Source organism: Hemiscyllium ocellatum, assembly GCF_020745735.1.
Source record: "Hemiscyllium ocellatum isolate sHemOce1 chromosome 38 unlocalized genomic scaffold, sHemOce1.pat.X.cur. SUPER_38_unloc_7, whole genome shotgun sequence".
Classification (NCBI taxonomy): domain Eukaryota; kingdom Metazoa; phylum Chordata; class Chondrichthyes; order Orectolobiformes; family Hemiscylliidae; genus Hemiscyllium; species Hemiscyllium ocellatum.
The window spans coordinates 74,143-94,925 of NW_026867525.1; the positions used below are offsets into that span (position 1 = coordinate 74,143).

At 47.8% G+C, this 20,783-nt stretch overlaps 1 protein-coding gene across 4 annotated transcripts in view; it reads left to right on the forward strand.

Moving 5' to 3' along the window:
- Window positions 1-20,783, forward strand: part of LOC132808788 (dual specificity tyrosine-phosphorylation-regulated kinase 1A-like) — an 84,279-nt gene that overhangs the window by 20,827 nt on the left and 42,669 nt on the right. The window contains exon 1 of one of the 4 annotated variants that reach the window (XM_060822241.1): window positions 5,764-7,860. The exons of 2 other annotated variants lie outside the window; for them this stretch is intronic. In XM_060822241.1, coding sequence (XP_060678224.1) covers window positions 7,728-7,860 — 133 coding nt within the window. In that variant the 5' untranslated portion in view covers window positions 5,764-7,727. Of the gene's footprint in view, window positions 1-5,763; window positions 7,861-20,783 lie in introns of those variants that run through there. One more of the 4 variants, XM_060822238.1, reaches the window with a different exon arrangement.

The window sequence follows — 20,783 nt, forward strand, 5'->3', positions numbered from 1 at the left end:
TCGTGCTGTACAGCTCTATGATTTTATGGCTCTATGACTTTATGACTCTTCCTTTCCTGGTGGATCAGCTCTGTGAATTGTAGGAGTCTAAATATCTTTCTCTCATTTTGATAACCTTCTCATTTCAAAACACACGCACAGATTCCTGCATTACCTCACCATATGGAGGAGGGAGGCTAAACAGCCTTTAGTAGCTTTATAAAAATATCATTGTGATTAACAACAGCCCTCAGAGCATGAAATGAACGCCTACGGTGCATCAGTATCACGACACTTGTGTCTGACTTTTCCTGGAGAAGTGAAACTTATTTCAAAACAATTCTTGTTTTGGTTCTGGGATCTGAAGCTGTAGCGTGGTACTTGACCTGTCCATCTGTTTCCACCTGGACTGTTCTTTACAACCATTTCTGCTCTGTTTCCCTCCCACCCTTCAGATTTCAATGGGATAACTCACCAGTTCACTGGGTATTGAGTAACAAATTCGCTCCTCTCCCCCTCCCAACCCCCTTTATCCAGGTGCAGTCTATAAATAAAACTGACACATCGATTAACAGTATCTCTCAAGTAAAGCTCACAACTTCAAAATTCGTCATGAGTTCAACTTTTAAAATGAACAGACATCCACGAGTCACTTGTTAGGTCATGTGTCACAAAGCCTAATATAACTTCATATTCAGCCTTGCCCCATGGCCTAGTGAGTCAGGCACTCCAGTCTATAGTCATGAGTGCGGCTGGATGTTTACCACCCCTCTATTTGACCACACAGCCTCAACCAGCAACGCTATTGCAGCCAACTGAGCATTGCAGCAGCGTCCTCTACTCTTTACTCTAGGTTCCAATGGTGGTTCGGACCAGGAGCAATGTACACTTGGTCACTGTGTAATGATCCAGGATGGAGGCCAAGAGAGGGAGGTGGTTGTGGACATGTTAGTTAATGGCAAGGAGCTATTTTGCTGGTGAGGGCACTTAATCGTAAGTCAGAGCCAGTCCATTTCACAGAGAAAGCACTTTGACACACAAAATGCTGGTTGCAGTTTTGTACTCTCTGTCACAAATAGCAATTGATTCATTTTTGTTAACCACAGGTCTTGAGGGATCTTGAGTGAGGCCAGGTAATGGAGTTAGCTCACAGTTCAGCTGTGATCTAATTGAATGATAGAACAGTGTGGTGTGGCTGAATGGCCTCCTTCTGTTCTTATGTTACAGGCTGAAAGAGGAACTCTTGTCGTGTAGTGCTATTTCCCTACTTCTGAGTCAGGAGGGTCAAATCCCACCTACTCCTGAGATGTGTAATAACTTCTCTGAACAATTAATGAGAAAATATTGTAGGAATTAACTCAAAATTTGCTGGATTAGACAAAATGAACAAAAAAAAGCCTGTCCTGTCAAAATGTTAATGATTAAGTGATGACCTAATGATAAGAAGAGTCACTGGTCTCGGTGGTCCTGTATGACAGGCTCACGGGGCTGAATGGCCTCCTCCTGCTCCTGTATACCAGACTGAGAGAGGGAGCCTCTTTCTGTTCTTGTGTAAGTGGTTTAAGGACGGGGCGCTGAATGAGTGCTTCCTGTTCCTGTACAACATAGTGAGGGAAGGGGGCTAAATGGCCTCCTCCTGTTCCTGTGTAACATGGTGAGGGAAGGGGGTTAAATGGCCTCCTCCTGTTCCTGTACAACATAGTGAGGGAAGGGGGCTAAATGGCCTCCTCCTGTTCCTGTGTAACATGGTGAGGAGGGGCCTGAATGTTTCTGGGGGAAAGAGAAGTGGGCACTGAAATTCATTGGGCCAGTGACAATAACTGTTTGAACAGCATCTGTAATGTGGTCCCCAGACACTTACCGGGAATGTAAATCAACTCCAATCTGACACAGGAGGTATGAATACATGTTGGTGATAGCCAAGGGTTTCTGAGCAGAGAGGGTGTGTGAGGAGAGCTGCCAGTATATGAATTACTGCTGAGTTTGGGCTAAGAGCTTGTGTCTCTTTGAAACATTATCTTGATATCGTTGGTGCATTTATGCGTTGATTCCAGTTGATGTTTGTACCTATGTCAGCATCCATCAGCCACTCCTGTTTTTAACCTTACCCATGTCTTGAGGAACCACCCCGGTCAGAGCTGACTGAGAGTAGATTGCACCCAATTGCTGAGCAGCTCTCTTGGTAATATGCAGAGTTGTTTCAATGTTACAGGATGTGGAAGGATTGCCAATGAGCCATCCATTATGATCAGTTGAGCATATGAGAGAAAGAGGAAGAGGCCATTCATCCCATTGTGCTGTGCTGGCTTTTCACTCAAGTTTTCCAAACAATAGTATTATCTCCTCTAAAGCCACAGAGCTCATTGTTCTTCTCTTCTGTACTGATGATTTTCTTTGCACTTATTGCTCGCAATGAAAAGATTGTTTGCTGGGGCTGTGTTCCATACTGTAACATAGCAAACTTCGCGGATGATACTAAAATAGGTGGGAAAGCAAGCTGTGATGAGAAGATAAAGAGCCTTACAGGTGGCTATCAGGGGAATCAGTTTAGCTCAGTTGGCTGGATCATTGGTTCACATAGCAGTGTGGTGCTAACAGCATGGGTTCAATTCCCATCATTGGTCTGAGGTTACCATGAAGGACTCTCCTTTTCAATCTCTTCCCTCGCTTGAGATCTGGTGGCCCTCGGGTTAAGTCAGCACCAGTTGTTTACCTCTAATGAGAGAGCAGCATCTATGGTCTGGTAAGACTGTGGTGATACAAGAACAACAGAGTCCCAATTATGCCTGCTTCTTTATAGGATATGTTAACAATTCATGTTCCAGTCCTACTCAGGGCACCTCCCCCAAATCTTTCTCTTGGGCGGCTCAGTAGTTAGCACTGCTGCCTCTCAGCACCAGGTTCCCAGGTTCAATTCCAGCCTTGGGAGACTGTCTGTGTGGAGTTTGCACATTCTCCCCTTGTCAGCGTGGATTCCCTCTGGGTGCTCCGGTTTCCTCTCACAGTCCAAAGATGTGCAGGTTAGGTGAGTTGGCCATACTAAATTACCCACAGTGTTAGGTCAGAGGGAAATGGGTCTTCGGAGGGTTGGTGTGGACTGGTTGGGCTGAAGGGCCTGTTTCCACACTGTAGGGGAATCTAAACTATATTGATAGGCGAGGAGAATGGGCCTGAATCCGGCAGATGGAGCTTACGTGAATGCACACGAGGTTATCCATGTTAGCTGGAAAAATAAAAAGTTATTATTGAAATGGGAAGCAGAATCAAAGTGCCTCAGTGTAGAGGGATCTGGGTGTTGGAGAAAATTACTGTAGATGCTGGAACTTGTATTGAAAATAAAATAAAAGCTGGAAATCACAGCGGGTCAGGCAGCATCCTGAGAGACAGCAAGGTAATGTTTCGAGTTCAGATGACTCTTCAGACATTAGCTCTGATGAAGAGCCAGCTAGATTTGAAACATTGGCTTAGGATCTGGGTGTCATTGTGCATGAACTGCAGAAAGTGGGTATGTAGGTCATAGAGTCATAGAGATGTAGAGCATGGAAACAGACCCTTCGGTCCAACCCGTCCATGCTAACCAGATATCCCAACCCAATCCAGTCCCACCTGCCAGGACCCAGCCCATATCCCTCCAAACCCTTCCTATTCATATACCCATCCAGATGCTTTTTAAATGTTGCAATCAGACCAGCCTCCACCACTTCCTCTAGCAGCTCATTCCATACATGTATCACCCTCTGTGTGAAAAAGTTGCCCCTTAGGTCTCTTTCTCCTCTCACCCTAAATCTATGCCCTCTAATTTTGGATTCCCCCACCCCAGGGAAGAGACTTTGTCTACTAATCCTATCCATGTCCCTCATGATTTTATAAACCTCTATAAGGTCACCCTTCAGCTTCTGACGTTCCAGCAAAGGCAGCCCCAGCTGATTCAACCTCTCCCTGTAGCTCAAACCCTCCTATCCTGGCAGCATCCTTGTAAATCTTTTCTGAAGCCTTTCAAGTTTCACAACATCCTTCTGATAGGAAGGAGATCAGAATTGCACGCAATATTCCAATAGTGACCTAACCAATGTCCTGTACAGCCGCAACATGACCCTCCCAACTCCTGTACTCAATACTCTGACCAATAAAGGATTAGCCCAGTTTTAGTCTCCTTACTTGAGGAAAGATGTGGTGGCACTAGAGGTAGTTCAGTGGATATTCACCAGGTTGACTTCAGGGATGAAAAGGCTGTTGTACAAGGAGCTGTCAAATATCTTGAGCTTGTACTCGCTCCAGTTTAGAAGAATTGGGGTGGTGTGGAATTTGATTGAGGCATCTAAATTGCTAAAAGGGATTGATCAGACAGGTGTTGAACAGATGCTTCCCCTTGTGAGATAGTCTAGGACAGGAGATCACAGACATAGAGTGAGATGAGGAGAAACTACTTCTCTGAGTTGTGAGAGTCGACTGCCCCACAGTACACAGGAGACAGAATCAATCAATCGATTCAAGAAAGATATCGATATGTTTCTGATGAAAAGCGGGATAAAGGGCTATGGGGAGCAGGCAGGAAAATGGAGTTGAGACCAGGGTAAGATCAGCCATGATCATGTTAAATGGTGGAGTGGGCTCAAAGGCCTGAATTATCCTCCCTCTGCCACTACCACCTCACTGCTCTGCGCTTTCTTCTAGTAAGTGTTCTGTGTGCCCACTCTATGGCTGGGAGACAGCATCACCATCCAGTCATGCTCTGAAACATTGCAGCAAGTGATTCACTAGCTCTGTGACCATCAGGAGCAGCACACCCAGGATGATTTATCCAAATCTGGGAACACTGAGGCTAGATCCTGAGTGTGGCTGATGAAGAGCTTACGCGAAACGTTAACTCTCCTGCTCCTCAGATGCTGTGTTTTTCCAGCGCTACACGATTTGACTCTGATCTCCAGCATCTGCAGTCCTCACTTTCTCCCTGAGAGTAGATCCTACCTGTGCAGTGGAATGGTGCACAGACTTGCCATGACACAGTTGGTGAGCATTTAACCATGTGCCAGCTATGAGCAGCCACCTTCCACTTCTCTGGAGAAGTCATATTGGACTCTTTCTCCAGATTCTGCCAGACTTGCTGTGTTTGATTCAGATTTCCAGAATTAGTGATATTTTGCTTTTAGCTTAAGGGTCTAATTCCTGTTGGTTACCCTGCCTTCCAGCAACCTCTGGGCAGAGGTGTTCCCTACTGGATTAGTGTTGGTGTGGGTCCTGTTGGCCCGAGTGCAGTCAGTCCTGTATGTTCATTTCGGGCTGGGGGAAGAAGTGAACGACAGTTCATATTTGATCCTTTTATCCATGTTGTTTCTCCTCACGCATACACACAAGAACAGGAGGGTGCAATGGAGGAGCTGGGGGAAGTATGTTGGACGGAGACAGAGAGAGGTGTTGATTGTGGTGCTGGGAGCGCGCTGAGACTAAGGCCAAGGCGGGGGCGAGCCTCCTGGCTGCTGCTAAATTTACTGCTGTCTCCTGACTATAAATGGAGCTGGTGTGGACACAGGGATCTGGACCATGCCACGCCAGCCGAGGACAGGGGAGAGTGAGAGGGCGAGCCTGGGGAGGTTCAGGCAGCCTGCAAGGATAGGAGGCAAGGCAGGACCCTTTCAGCCTCCCCCTGTGGACTTGCACACACCCCAGTTTGCTGCAGTGCTGTGATTGCAATGTGTGGAAAGCAGCCAGGGAGGCTTGCGTTTGCTGCCCAGCTCCTGTGTGTGTGTGTGTGTTGTAACCCTCCCTCCCCCTTGCTCCAGGTTCAGTCGAGCCTCGGCTTCCTGCCTGGGTGTGGACTCGAACTGATTTCTTCCAGCCAGCTCCCCTCCACAGCTGCTGTTGTCTGTTTGCGCCTCATCCCACTTACTGGATTAAAACATTAATTAAAACAAGAAACAAAGACCGGCGGCTTAGTGTAACGAAGCTTCATCAACCGGGAGGCAGGCAGATAGAGAAGAAGGAAATTGCAGCCATGAATAATTGAGTGTATTTTACCCGGCAGCCAGAGGGAACTCCTTCCCATACGGATTAAAAGAAGTTTACCCGCACCCTCCCATCCACCCGCAGGCTGTGCCGGGGCTGCAGGAGACGTTGGGGACAGAGAGAGAGAGAGAACGGAGAGCCAAAGGGAGTGTCCGGATCCAGCTGGAGATTCTTTTTTCTAATAAGCAAGCAAGTTTGAAGAAAGTCTCACCGTTCCCCTCCCTTTCCTGGGTATAACCGAAGCAATGCAGGGAGATGGAATAGAAATGGATCCCAGCAAGCAGCCCGGAGCAGGAATACAATGGAAGCAGCAGCTCCTGCGACCTCACAGCCAAGACAACTGATAGCCTTTAAACCCCAGCAGCTGTTTGAACACGCTCCTGTGCAGAACGGGCGTCGGGGGAGAAAGAAGAGCAACTTTTTCTTTTAATCCCGGCTCTTTCCCACCCGCCCTTCTCTGGGTTCCGGACTAGAGCAAGCTGTCTCTCCCTGTATCCTTCTCTGTGTGTGTGTGTGTTTCCTTGCTACTGCTCGCCACTTACTCCTTGAGCCGCTGACTGGCTGGGAACTTTCTCCACCCGTGGGCAACTTGGGCAACCTGTCATCAGGTTGGGTTTTTCAGCTCGGAGACGGTGGAGGTTTGACTGGAGCGTCCGCGTCCCCCTTCCCCGAGAGATCGACATCAGCTGAATTGCACCGAGACAAGTCTACAATAGCAAACGGAGGTGTAGAAAGCTTTGCTGTGACAAACGGGGGGCCCCCTACCTTCTCCGAAGCAGCTGGGAACCCATCTCCTGGGGCTTCCTACCTTGACAAACCGTGTGTGTGCGGGGACAGGCCCAGAGAAAGTCACTCGGCCCTTGAACTGGAGCGGGGTGGGGGGCTTGTGTTAAATTGTTTTATTTCGGTGGGTGCAGAGGTTCGTCCTGGTAGCAAGGGAGCTGTGGCAGCGCAGATAGAAAAAGAAGCTGGCCTCTGACGTGAGCGTGTCGTTTCTGGGATATATTTATGAGCCGAAGAGAGGACATTTAAACTCGTGCCTCTGTCCAGTTCACACACACATCACATGCAAAAACCCCCTACTGCCCAACATCGGAGCAAAAGGAGGACCCGAGAATTAGCAGCCAGCAGCCCACTTTTCACATTGCCTGTCAAAGTTAGAGACAGGAACCTGACCCCTGTGTGTATGCAAGACATTGGATAAAAACTGTTCACCTCGCCTCCTACAAGGTCATTTCAGCAACTTTGTCTGACTTTGAACCTATAGATCCTTTTCAAACCTGAAGCAGCTGAGCAACCTTTGGACTCCTTCCGTTTCAGTTTAGCGGAAATTTTCAATCTTTTTGTGATTCTTTGGGGGAACATTGGATGTAATTACAATGTGGTAACTTCCCAAGGACAAATATTGAAGGGATTATATCGACTTGAGTATTTATTTACCTGCAGCATCTGTCTGGCCACTTGCTGCTCTCAGCTTCCACCCACTGTGGCCGTTCAACATCCAGGTCCTGGTCGCTGCTCTCACCAGCTCGCTCATCATTTGAAGTTTCTGCTGTGGGAGTTGCTGTCCAATGTTTCTGTAGTTCCACACTCGGCTGAATCTTCCAGTCTGGTCGAAGGCACCTCCATTCAGTGCTCACTCCATCGCACAGGATTGTTCTTTCTGTCTTGCTGCTGATTTGTGAAGCCCAACAGACCCACATTGTGTTTTCTGCAGCTGTCTCCACTGTGCCAAGCTAGTTCCAATGGTGATCACCTCTGCCAGTGAAGTTGAACAGTCTCCCCCCAGCATGCTGGCTGCCCTGCAGTCAGAATGGATTAAGCAGGATCCCATTTGTTACCTGCCTGCCACCCACTGCAGCAAGAAGGCCTCTCGAAGTTAGTATGCTCTGCCTGTGCTGGGGGCTTGGGGAAGTGTGGGGGGTGGTGTTTGTTCAGGAATGTCACCAGTGTTTCCATACTGGGTGTGTGACTGTGTTCACGGCTCTCCATTGGAAGTACTGGTCTTTCCAACTCGGCCTGTGTAGAAAGGGCTTGCAGATGTTCATCCGGCTGAGGGGCTGTCTTAACAGATACAGGTCTATCGTAGAGAGTCCCAGTACTGAGTGTTAGGAGATAGATTTATGATTTGGAGATTTAACTCCAGGGTTAACTGTTGTATTGTCTGAGTACTGTTGAGCAGTGTGGGTCCTGGAATAAATAGTTCCCATGTTACTTGTCTAACCAGCAGTAACTCACTGTCCTTCCAATTCTCCAGCTTGCAAACTGCATTGATGTTTCCCACCCTGTTGCCTTGAGGAGTCGGTGCTTCCTTTCTTGTATTATTGATTGTGATCCTCCTTTCTGGTTCAAATGGTAAAGGAGTGAGGCGTGCTGATTGTTTGCAACTAATATACTGCCTCCCTGAGCCATTCAATCCTGGCCTCATATGTCTGGTGCTCTAGTGGAGGCGGCCTCCTCGATCTAGTCCACTGTGGCTATGATTCAGCCCATCCTGACAGCCGGGTAGTGGGGGCCCTTCTAGGACACTGCTGAATTCTGGTGGTTTGATCATCCTGGGTAGAGACTGCCCGGTCTCTAGCTGTCAGGGCGAAGACTCCAGGCGGCATGCTGCATTGCCAGGTGAATGGGACGTTGTGCCGATTCTGTGCCATCCAATTCCAGAGATTTGGTATTCAGCAATCCGAACTGTTGATGCTTCCATCTTGTAACAGAGCTTTATGATTAGACAACCTCATTTTAAATAATAAATCAAATGGTGACGCAGTTAACATAGCTTCATACACTTATCCCAGGAGACATGGAGCAGACAATGTCACTGCTTTAGGACACCGTTCACTTGCAGTGTTGGTGTAGAAACCGTTTTGATACAAACATGTCTCTCTGGTAGCCCACCAGTGGGCACAAGTGGATGTCTGGTACCAGTTTGTGAGACCCGTCAGGCAGATTCTGTACTTCTCACTATGGCCTGCGGCAGAGGACTGAGTGAGGGGGTTGGTCTCGCGGTAAGAGAGAGTGTGTTAACGTTGGGGTCAGGGTATGCTTCTCGCCAGGAGAGGTGGGGTGGGTGGGGCTTTAGGAGTTCTGTTCACTTAACCGCCCTCTCCACTTGCCAGCTACTTATTACCCAAAGGTAGAATCAGCAAGCGAACAGGAAATATTTTAAAAACTGAGAAGAGACACAATCTGAAAATGTCGTCCATTTGTTCTAGGTTATTGACAAAAAAAAAGGAGGGTATATGTGGCCCCTCACAGGATTGGAGAGTTTGACGGTCGGAGCAGATCATCAGAACAAAGATTTATCAGTGACACTGTAGATCAGGTCTGCTGGTACAGGGCTGACAGCCAAATAGAATGTTAGAATGACACAGGCAATGGAGGGATGTGGGAGGGGGTAGAAAGACCATGGTCCTCCCAGATGGATGGCAGGACAAAGAATATTTATATTTGTCTGCTATGTGCAACTCTGCTGGAGTTCCTGTCCTAATCACTGTCCAGTCAGCCCTGGGTTAGAGAGAGAGGGGAAATCAGTCAGGGATCCTGCTCCTGATCACTGTCCAGTGATCCCTGGGTTAGAGAGAAGGGAGGGGAGGGGAGGGGGAGATCAGCCAGAGTTGCTGGTTGTTCAGGTACTGGGCAATGGATAGTGCCTGACAGTAGATGTGATTCTTAGTGATGTTGTAAATCTTGTTGTAACTTTGGATATTTGTTTCCCTGAGAGGTCATTTCCTGGAATTATCTTTCCAAAGTTTGAGAGGTGAACAGAACAGAACAGAAGCTCTGCCCCAGGCCATTCCACTGCTGGTCTTCTATGGGATCTATGATAGACATGTCTGAGAGTGTAGCCCTGTAGAGACAGCTACTGGCTAAGTATGAAGGTGTGATCTGAGTGAGAAGATTATGATGTGTGTTTTCAATTACTTCATGGTACTATGGTGTCCACTTCACCTGTAAATGTTAGATTTTGCAGCTCCTATGGGGGTATGTTGTGAAGGGCCCATCACAGGCCTGGATATCCCCAGTGAGTGCTATTCTGATCAATGGGGTGAGCGCACTGTGCATCCAATTCCTTTTCTCTTGTTAACAACAAGGAGTGCTACTTCTGCAAATGAAGTGTGGTCTTTACTGCCCAGTGTCACAGGAAGCCTTTATTCATGATGCTGTTGTGATGGCAGAATGCAGGCAGTCTTCAGTTTTACAGTAAATCGCCTGCTCCCTAAGAATTAATGATTGAGACTGTATCCTTGGCCCCCTCATATATCTCGCCTACATCATCCGGTCCATTGTCTGAAAACAGTGCTAGTTTTCTCATGTACTCTGACGTAGCTGTACCTCAGCACTAGCTCACTCGACTCCCTGCTGTACTCTTGCTACGTTAGCAAACTGTTTATCTCACATTCAGTGTATAGAATATCTTCCAGTTAAATATTAGGAAAACTGCTTTTGGTCCCCAGCACAATCTTTCTTCCCAGGCTCTCGACTCCAGACTTCTCCAAGGCTGTGATTAAGTTAGTTTGTTTGCAGTCTTGATGCTGCATTCACCCTGCGATGATTTTTCTGTTGTGAATTAATGCCATTACTGAGTTATCTATTTCCATCTCCATCGCCTTCACTGTCTGTGTCACCTCCTCCAAGCCCTATATCTATCCCTACCTCTGTATATTCCTCCAGTCTGTACATAACTCCCCCTGCCCCACATCCAATCTTTGTATCTTCCTCCAGTCTGTACTCCCTTCCTATCTCTGTAACTTCCTCTGGGATCTCTGCTGTCTTCCAATTCTAGTCTCTTGAGTATGCCCATCTGATTTCTTTCACTCTGCCATTGGCTGCTGTGTTTTGAAATCTCTTGACTTTAAGCTCCCTTAAACCTCTCTTCTCTCTCATCATGGTTCTTAAAATTGGTCTCTTTGATGAGGCTTTTGGGCCTCTGACTGAATACATTCATGTGTGGCTAGGGTCAGGTTTAATTTAGAAATGTAGCACCTTGTGCTGACAAAGCTGCTGCATCAATGTAGATCAGTATTTGCAGAAAGAATACTGCCCTGAACCAGCCACCTCAAGACTTCTTTAAAGCCATCAATGCGCCAGTGTTAATGGGCTTTCCATTAAGCAGCAGACAGTCTCAGTATTAACACTGATAAGGCCCTCACTTCCTGTTTGGGTGATGTGTTCATTAGCTGACTAATCAGCTAATACAGTGTAGCTGCTGTGTGCTGTACTGGAATGCAGCCAGATACACTGCATTTTGACTCCCATGTCCTGATCAGATCTTTCCTGTACATCACACCTTCCTGGTACCCTCTCTGGTGCAGTGTGGAGGCACTTCTTTACTTTGTGTTCCTGCCGGAAAACCGTTCCTTGTTGAAACACACAGAATTCTCAGGATTGATGCTGAGAGTCAGTTTCTTCCTCTTTTGTCTGGGTTACCCTTTCAGGAGAAGGGGTTGGATGTTTCCACTTTTTCCTTTGTGCAGTTTCTCAGCTTTGTTTCACGTTTTTGTTGAGTAGCGGAATAGACTTGAAGGGCTAACTGGCTACTCGAACTCCGTCGTCTCGAGTTCTCGGGTGTTCTCTCTCTTTTCATGTTAAGACCATAAGACATAGGAGTGGAAGTAAGGCCATTCGGCCCATCGAGTCCACTCTGCCATTCAATCATGGCTGATGGGCATTTCAACTCCACTTACTAGCATTGTCCCCGTAGCTTTTAATTCCTCATGACATCAAGAATCTATCAATCTCTGCCTTGAAGACATTGAGCGTCCCGGCCTCCACTGCACTCTGCAGCAATGAATTCCACAGGCCCACCACTCTCTGGCTGAAGAAATGTCTCCGCATTTCTGTTCTGAATTGACCCCCTCTAATTGTAAGGATGAGTCCACGGGTCCTAGTCTCCTCGCCTAACGGAAACAATTTCCCAGCGTCCACCCTTTCCAAGCCATGTATTTTCTATTAAGTCTCCCCTTAATCTTCTAGACTCCAATGAATATGATCCCAGGATCCTCAGCCATTCCTCGTATGTTAGACCAACCATTCCAGGGATCATCCGTGTGAATCTCCGCTGGACACGTTCCAGTGCCAGTATGTCCTTCCTGAGGTGTGAGGACCAAAACTGGACACAGTACTCCAAATGGGGCCTAACCAGAGCTTGTGTTTATCTTTTGTGCACATTCTGCCTAGCCTGCCCTTCCTCTTGTCTCTTCCTCCCCACTCCGTTTCTTCACTTTTTCCAGTTGTGTCCTTCTAATCCTCTTCTGCTTACTCCTGTCTTCAACTAGTGGGCCAGGGAATACTGTTCTGTTCTAACCAATAGAAACGTAAATAAGTTGGACCTTTCCTTATGCTCTACTAGTTTGGTGGGGGGTGGGGGAGTTGTCAAAGGAGCACACAATCTGAGTTTGGATGAGGAGCAGAGGGGAATCTGCAGGAGGAAGGGTTAGTTGGAAGAGCAAATTGTTGCTGTCTGACAGTTGCAGACTATTCAGATGAAATCTTAGTGCTTGTAGGCGTTGGGTACGGTACAGGGAAAACCAGAGAACAACTTGAACTGTGAATGTGCATTTTCAGATAAATCATGAGGCCACACATATTGGGCAGGTTGCAGCATTTACTTGCCTGTGCTGTGTGAGGCTCTCGAGAATCTTGTGTCTTACAGCACGGAAAGAAGCCTTTGGCAGATCATGTCCAGGCTGGTCATCAAGCAAATATCTATCCACATGAGTCTTGTTTTCTAGCACTTGGCCAGCAGCCTTGAATGCTGTGCTATTTCAAGTGATTATCTTTTTCCAATTTTTTATAAAAATTTGTTTGTGGGATGTGGGTGTCGCTGGCTGGCCAATATTTATTGCCCATCCCTAGTTGCTCCCCTTGAGAAGGTGGGGGTCAGCTGCCTTCTTGAACCACTGCATTCCATGTGCTGTAGGATAGACCCACCATGTTCCTGAGGGAGGGAATTCCAGGATTTTGACTCAAAATATTTCTTAAATGTTGTGGTGGTTCCTGCCTCTACCGCTCTTTCAGGCTGTGTTTCAGATACCGCCTGATGGGTGAAGAAATGTTTCCTCAAATTTTCCAGAGTACTTTCTCAAATCCCCCCCTAAAATTCCTGCTCCTGATCTTGCTTTTGCTGGGGTGTGGAGGTTAGTGACCGGAGTTTGGGAGGAGGCAAGTCTTAGGAATTTGTTTTTGGAATCTGCCTACTGACCCCAGAGTCCACAGACTGAGTGGTAAGGGCCACATTCGATGAATGGACCTTTGGGAAAGGCAAAGCAGGGTGATTGGCTGCTATACACTACTATAAATCAGAAGAGATTCGAGAGTTGGCCTTTAGGAGTTTTGTAATTATGAATAAACGAGTATATTCTTTAAAGGCTCTCCTTTGGTTGTAGGAAACTTGGCGTCCTGGAGTGTGTCTGCTGCACTGAACCAGCTGGATGGCTGCTTTTAGGCACACTCCCTCACAACTGAACTCTGCCTGTTCCTGGGTTCAATGTGCTGAGATGGAGACTCTGTTAACCTGCTCGAGTCACTGGGCATTGGTGTCCAAACTGGAAACCGAAAGGATGCCACTTTCCGTAAACATCTCCATGTTATAAAATAGCTTCCATGCCACTTGTAATGGAGGAGTTTCTGAGCAATGGGGCTGTGGAAATTGGTGGTGTGTGGATGACACACACACACACACACACACACACACACAAGGATGACTGGTTATGATGTTTGGTTTGTCCAGAAATAGTCTGCAGCTGATGACTGTAAAATTCTAACTGTTTTGCCACGTTGTGTGATGTCTGTCAGTGCTCTAAGTGCAGGATATAAATTAGTGCTAGTTTGCTTTTGAATGTGACTCTTCCCTCTCCATCCATCCCTCAAAGTGTCTGTGTTCCACTCCCATCACTCTTGTTTCTTTCTGTCCGTCTCTGCCTGCCTCTTGCCCCTGACTTCAGAATTCTGCACTCTTTCTTGGCCACACTCAGTGTGTTTATTTACCTGGCTCTGACAGCCATGGATTGTGTCCATCTTTCCCTGTTTCACTTTCGTGCATCCACCAAGTTTTTCCACACTTGCATATGCCTGTCACCTTTTGAATTCCTAATTCTGATCTTTCCCACCCAAACTCTGAATATGTCTGTGTCTTCCTGCTTTTAACTCCCATGTCCTCTACTTTGCTTTTTTCATGTCCTTGCTGCAGTGTCCTCATGTTCGTGTGTCCTTGCTTTCTGCCCCCCTCCATGCATCCTCACTCCCTGCCCCCCCACCATGTCCTTGTTGTTCCATGCCTGTCCATTGCGTCCTCGCTTCCTGTCCCCCGTATCCTTGTTCCCTGCCACCCTGCTGACATTATCTGTCCACCTGTGTCACTCCCTACAACCCGTCTTGCACTCCCCCACATCCAGCCGACCCCTCTCTGTCATGCAACCTAACATCCTGCCCCACTCTGTCTCCCTTGTTCCATGTCTCTCAGGTCTATGGCTGCCTTTCAGCCCAAGACCCTACTGAGATCTCTAAAACTAGTTAAACACAGAATATTCCCTTTGGTTTAGAGAGTCCCTGGCCCTGACCTTTGACTGCACTGTCTCCTGAGTTTGCCATGTTATTGCCAGTTCCTCTACCTTCTAACAAGCACATCGCTGCTCTGTCCTCTGCTCTCATGGAGTATTCCTTCATCTTCCATCATCTTTGTTCCATTTTGACTGGCTGCTCATTCCCTCCTGCCTCTACAGATGCTGTCCTTTCACCCTCCAGCACCAGACATCCCTGTGGACTTGCTGCTCAGTGGTCAGGTGGATGGGGGAGCATTTAAGATTCTTGTTAACAAACACCAGTGTGTACTACCACCTGACATTAGGAGAAAGCTGACTGGGCAGACGGGGTGATCTGGGAAAGGGGTGCAGTAGTTTGATCTGTCCAAATCTCCATACCAGCTTGTGTGCAATCCTCACATCTTTGAAATAGTGTGCTGCTTATTATGAACTCCAGGTGGGCAGATGTTTCCTGATGGTATAAATGGTGATTACGACTTGCTTTTTGCACTAATCTAGCTGAGGTTGTAACTAATTCATTGTGTGGAAGGTGGATCTAAATGCAACTCCTGTAACCAAGCTGGTGCTAAAGGTAGAATGCCTTGGACTCGACCAGGCAGTTTAAGAGAGGGCTCCATAACTCTGGGCAGCCCAGCATCTCTAAGGTTTATTCAGACTTTCACAGAGCATTAACGCAACACGGGAGATGGCACTTACAGCTCAGGCCAGGGTGAGAATGGATGCAAGTTTTGAGAAGATTTGTAGCTCAGGTTGAGGTTTTGGATGTAGGTTTGCTCGCTGAGCTGGGAGAACATAGAACATAGAAGGATACAGCGCAGTACAGGCCCTTCGGCCCTCGATGTTGCGCCGACCGAATCCTACCTAACCTATACTAGCCCAATAACTTCCAAATGCCTATCCAATGCCCGCTTAAATGACCATAAAGAAGGAGAGTTCACCACTGATACGGGCAGGGCATTCCATGAACTCTCAACCCGCTGTGTGAAGAATCTACCCCTAACATCTGTCCTATACCTACCACCCCTTAATTTAAAGCTATGTCCCCTAGTAACACCTGACTCCATTAGCGGTAAAAGGTTCTTAGTATCTACCCTATCTAAACCCCTAATCATCTTATACACTTCTATCAGATCTCCCCTAAACCTTCTCTTCTCCAATGAGAACAGCCCCAAGTGCCTCAGCCTTTCCTCATAAGATTTTCCTACCATTCCAGGCAACATCCTGGTAAACCTCCTCTGCACTCGTTCTAAAGCTTCCACATCCTTCCTATAGTATGGCGACCAAAACTGCACACAATACTCCAGATGAGGCCTCACCAGAGTCTTATACAACTGCAACATGACCTCAGGACTCCGGAACTCAATTCCTCTGCCAATAAAGCCCAGTACACCATATGCCTTCCTCACAGCACTATTTACCTGGGTGGCAACTTTCAGAGATCTGTGTACATGGACACCAAGATCCCTCTGCTCATCCACACTACCAAGTAGCCTACCATTAGCCCAGTAATCCCTCATCTTGTTATTCCTACCAAAGTGAACGACTTCGCACTTAGCTACATTGAATTCCATTTGCCACATTTCCGCCCAGCTCTGCAACTTATCTATATCCCGCTGTAACCTACCACTTCCTTCCTCACTATCCACAACTCCACCGACTTTTGTGTCATCCGCAAACTTGCTTACCCAGCTTTCAAGTCCTTCCTCTAGATCATTTATAAAGATAACAAAAAGCAATGGTCCCAAAACAGATCCTTGTGGTACACCGCTAGTAACTGCGCTCCAAGATGAACATAATCCATCAACTACTACCCTCTGTCTCCTTCCAGCCAGCCAATTCCTAATCCAAACCTCTAATGTATCCTCAATGCCATACCTCCGTAGTTTTAGCATTAGCCTACCATGGGGGTTCATTTCCAGACGTTTTGTTGCCTTACTAGGTAACATCTTCAGTGGGCCTCATGTGAAGCAATGCTGAAAAATTCCTGCTTTCTATTTAGATATATTTAGATTGGTGATGTCATTTCCTGTGGTGACATTATTTCCTGTGGCGATCTCACTTCCTGTTCCTTTTCTTCATGGGGAGGGTAGATGGGGTCTAACTTGATGTGTTTGTTGGTAGAGTTCCGGTTGGAATGCCATGCTTCTAGGAATTCTCGTGTGTTTCTTTGTTTCGCTTGTCCTAGGATGGATGTGTTGTCCCAGTCGAAGTGGTGTCCTTCCTTATTGGTATGTGAGGATGCTAGTGAGAGAGGGTCGTGTCTTTTTGTGGCTAGTTGGTGTCCATGTATCCTGGTGGCTAGTTTTCTGCCTGTTTGTCCAATGTAGTGTTTGTTACAGTCCTTGCACGTTACTTTGTAAATGACATTAGTTTTGCTCATTGTCTGTATAGGGTCTTTCAACTTCATTAGTTGGTGGGTTTGTGGGCTACCATGATCCCAAGGGGTCCGAGTAGTCTGGCAGTCATTTCCAAGATGTCTTTGATGATGGGGAGAGTGGCTAGGATTTCAGGACCTGCTTTGTCTGCTAGAATTCCTAGAAGCATGGCATTCCAACCTGAACGCTACCAACAAATACATCGAGTTAGACCCCATCTACCACTCCGAGAAAAGGAACAGGAAGTTCACCACAGGAAATGACATCACCAACCCAAAGAAACTGCAGGTTCATAGATTCTTGAAATTGGAGTCGCAGGTAGATAGGATAGTGAAGAAGGAGTTTGATATGCTTTCCTTTATTGGTCAGAGTATTGAGTACAGGAGTTGGGAGGGTCATGTTGCGTCTGTACAGGACATTGGTTAGGCCACTGTTGGAATATTGCGTGCAATTCTGGTCTCCTTCCTATCGGAAAGATGTTGTGAAACTTGAAAGAGTTCAGAAAAGATTTACAAGGATGTTGCCAGGGTTGGAGGTTCTGAGCTACAGGGAGAGGCTGAATAGGCTGGGGCTGTTTTCCCTGGAGCGTCAGAGGCTGAGGGGTGACCTTATAGAGGTTTACAAAATTATGAGGGGCACAGATAGGGTAAATAGACAAAGCCTTTTCCTTAGGGTCAGGGAGTCCAGAACTAGAGGGCATAGGTTTAGGGTGAGAGGAGAAAGATATAAAAGGGACCTAAGGGGCAACTTTTTCACGCAGAGGGTGGAACGTGTATGGAATGAGCTGCCAGAGGATGTGGTGGAGGCTGGTACAGTTGCAACATTTAAGAAGCATTTGGATGGGTATATGAATAGGAAGGGTTTGGAGGGATGTGGGCCGGGTGCTGGCAGGTGGGACTAGATTGGGTTGGGATAGCTGGTCGGCATGGACGGGTTGGACCAAAGGGCCTGTTTCCATGCTGTACATCTCTATGACTCTAAACCTGAACACAGAAAGCAGGAATTTTTCAGCATTGCTTTGCATGAGGCGCACTGAAGATGTTACCTAGTAAGGTAATGGAATGCATGGAAGTGAACCTTTCAGCTCAGCGAGCAAACCTACATCCAAAATGGATGCTTTGTGCTGCCTGTGGTAGGAGAAACAATCCTGCCCTGGTGGTCAGTCATTGTCCACCTCAAGCTGGGTAAGCTGGTCCAAATATTTCACTGGCTTCCTGGAGAGGACCCAATCAAACCGAACATCCAGCAAAGTAAAAGGTGGCATGGGATGTCAGGAGCACACGTTCCAGACTGATGACTGCTGATCGCTAATGTGTGTGAGACCGCTCTCATTGACACGAAATTCTGTTGGCTGGACACGTGACCTCTCTTCCCTACTAGAAACCAGACTGACCAATGTTAGGATTACTGAAAGAAAACCCTTCATCTGCCAGGGTAAGAGTTAAGAGGAACATGGGGCTCACTGATGTTTCTGATGGAAACCTCCACCAATAGTTCAGAATGTGTTCACTCCATTGGTGCTTCACTACAAACATGGCCCATTTAAGCTCAACTATGTATCTGTGCTTCACCACCAAGGTGTGGATCTGATTTTGAAGCTTACCTTTGAACATGCCTGCTCACTGTTGGTGTGTACTTGCTGGGAAGGGCTGGAAATGGTACCATTGTGTACCATGAAACTATTGTAGGCTCAAGATCATGGACACTGTATCACAGGAGGTCCATTCAGCCCATTGTAGCTATGTTCTGATTCCTTCATGACTCTCAGCCTGCCCCACCCACCTCCATCTCCATAAGGTTGAAGGAGCAAAGGTATCTCATTTGGCCAATTGAGTCTAAGTTGCCATTCATTAAGATTGTGACTAATCTGATACTCATCAACTTCACTCTCCTGCCTTTTCCCTATAATCCTTCATTCCCTTACTGATTAAAATTCTGTCTGACTCAGCCTTGTATATATACTTAATGATGCTCTTCAGCTGTTTGCAGTAAAGAATTGCACAGATTCACTACCCTCTGAAAGAAAAAATATTCTTCCGCATTTCGGTCTCAACTAGGTGATTCTTTATTCTGAAAAGGTTCTTTATTCTGGTCCTAGACTCTTCCACGAGGGGAAACAACTTCTCCACATCTACCCTGTCAAGTCCCTAAGAATCTTAACCAAAAGAACTGCAGATGCTGTGAATCAGAAACAAAAACAGAACTTGTTGATCTGGAATCGCTGTTGCTGATTCGAAGGGGATCGCAGGTTGCTCTGTAATCGCTATCGCTGCATCGATGCTGATCGCAAGTTGTGCTGTAATTGCTGTCCCTGCATCGACGGTAATTGCAGGTTGCTCTGTAATCACCATCAATGGGGATCGCAGGTTGCTCTGTAATCACCGTCAATGCTGATCGCACGTTGCTGTGTATCGCCGTCGATGGGGATCGCAGGTTGTTCTGTAATCACCGTCGCTGCTGATCGCAGGTTGCTCTGTAATCGCCGTTGCTGTGTCGCTGGGGATTGCAGGTTGCTATGTAATCACCGTCAATGGGGAGCGCAGATTGCTCAGTAATCTCTGGGGCTTGCAGGTTGTTCTGTAATCGCCGTCGCTGTGTCGATGGGGATCGCAGGTTGCTCTGTAAATGCCGTCGCTGTGTCGATGGGGATCGCGGGTTGTTCTGTAATCGCCGTTGCTGGGTCGATGGGGATCGTGGGTTGCTTTGTAATCGCCGTCGCTGAGTCGGTGGGGATTGCAGGTTGTTCTGTAATCGCCGTCGATGGGGATCGCAGGTTGTTCTGTAATCACCGTCGCTGTGTCGATGGGGATCGCAGGTTGCTCTGTAATCGCCGTCGATGGGGATCGCAGGTTGCTCTGTAATCGCCGTCGATGGGGATCGCAGGTTGTTCTGTAATCACCGTCGCTGTGTCGATGGGGATCGCAGGTTGCTCTGTAATCGCCGTCGCTGTGTCGATGGGGATCGCAGGATGCTCTGTAATCGCCGTCGCTGTGTCGATGGGGATCGCAGGATGCTCTGTAATCGCTGTCGCTGTGTCGATGGGGATCGCAGGTTGCTCTGTAATCGCCGTCGATGGGGATCGCAGGTTGTTCTGTAATCACCGTCGCTGTGTCGATGGGGATCGCAGGTTGCTCTGTAATCGCCGTCGCTGTGTCGATGGGGATCGCAGGATGCTCTGTAATCGCCGTCGCTGTGTCGATGGGGATCGCAGGATGCTCTGTAATCGCCGTCGCTGTGTCGATGGGGATCGCAGGATGCTCTGTAATCGCCGTCGCTGTGTCGATGGGGATCGCAGGATGCTCTGTAATCGCCGTCGCTGTGTCGATGGGGATCGCAGGATGCTCTGTAATCGCCGTCGCTGTGTCGATGGGGATCGCAGGATGCTCTGTAATCGCCGTCGCTGTGTCGATGGGGATCGCAGGATGCTCTGTAATCGCCGTCGCTGTGTCGATGGGGATCGCAGGTTGCTCTGTAATCGCCGTCGCTGTGTCGATGGGGATCGCGGGTTGCTCTGTAATCGCCGTCGCTGTGTCGATGGGGATCGCGGGTTGCTCTGTAATTGCCGTCGCTATGTCGATGGGGATCGCAGGTTGCTCTGTAATCGCCGTCGATGGGGATCGCGGGTTGCTCTGTAATCGCCGTCGATGCGTCAATGGGGATCACAGGTTGCTTTCTGTAATCGCCGTCGATAGGGATCGCGGGTTGCTCTGTAATCGCCGTCGCTGCGTTGATGGGGATCGCAGGTTGTTCTGTAATCGCAGTCGCTGCGTTGATGGGGATCGCAGGTTGCTCTGTAATCGCCGTCGCTGCATCGAAGGGGATCGCAGGTTGCTCTGTAAATGCCGTCGCTGTGTCGATGGGGATCGCGGGTTGCTTTGTAATCGCC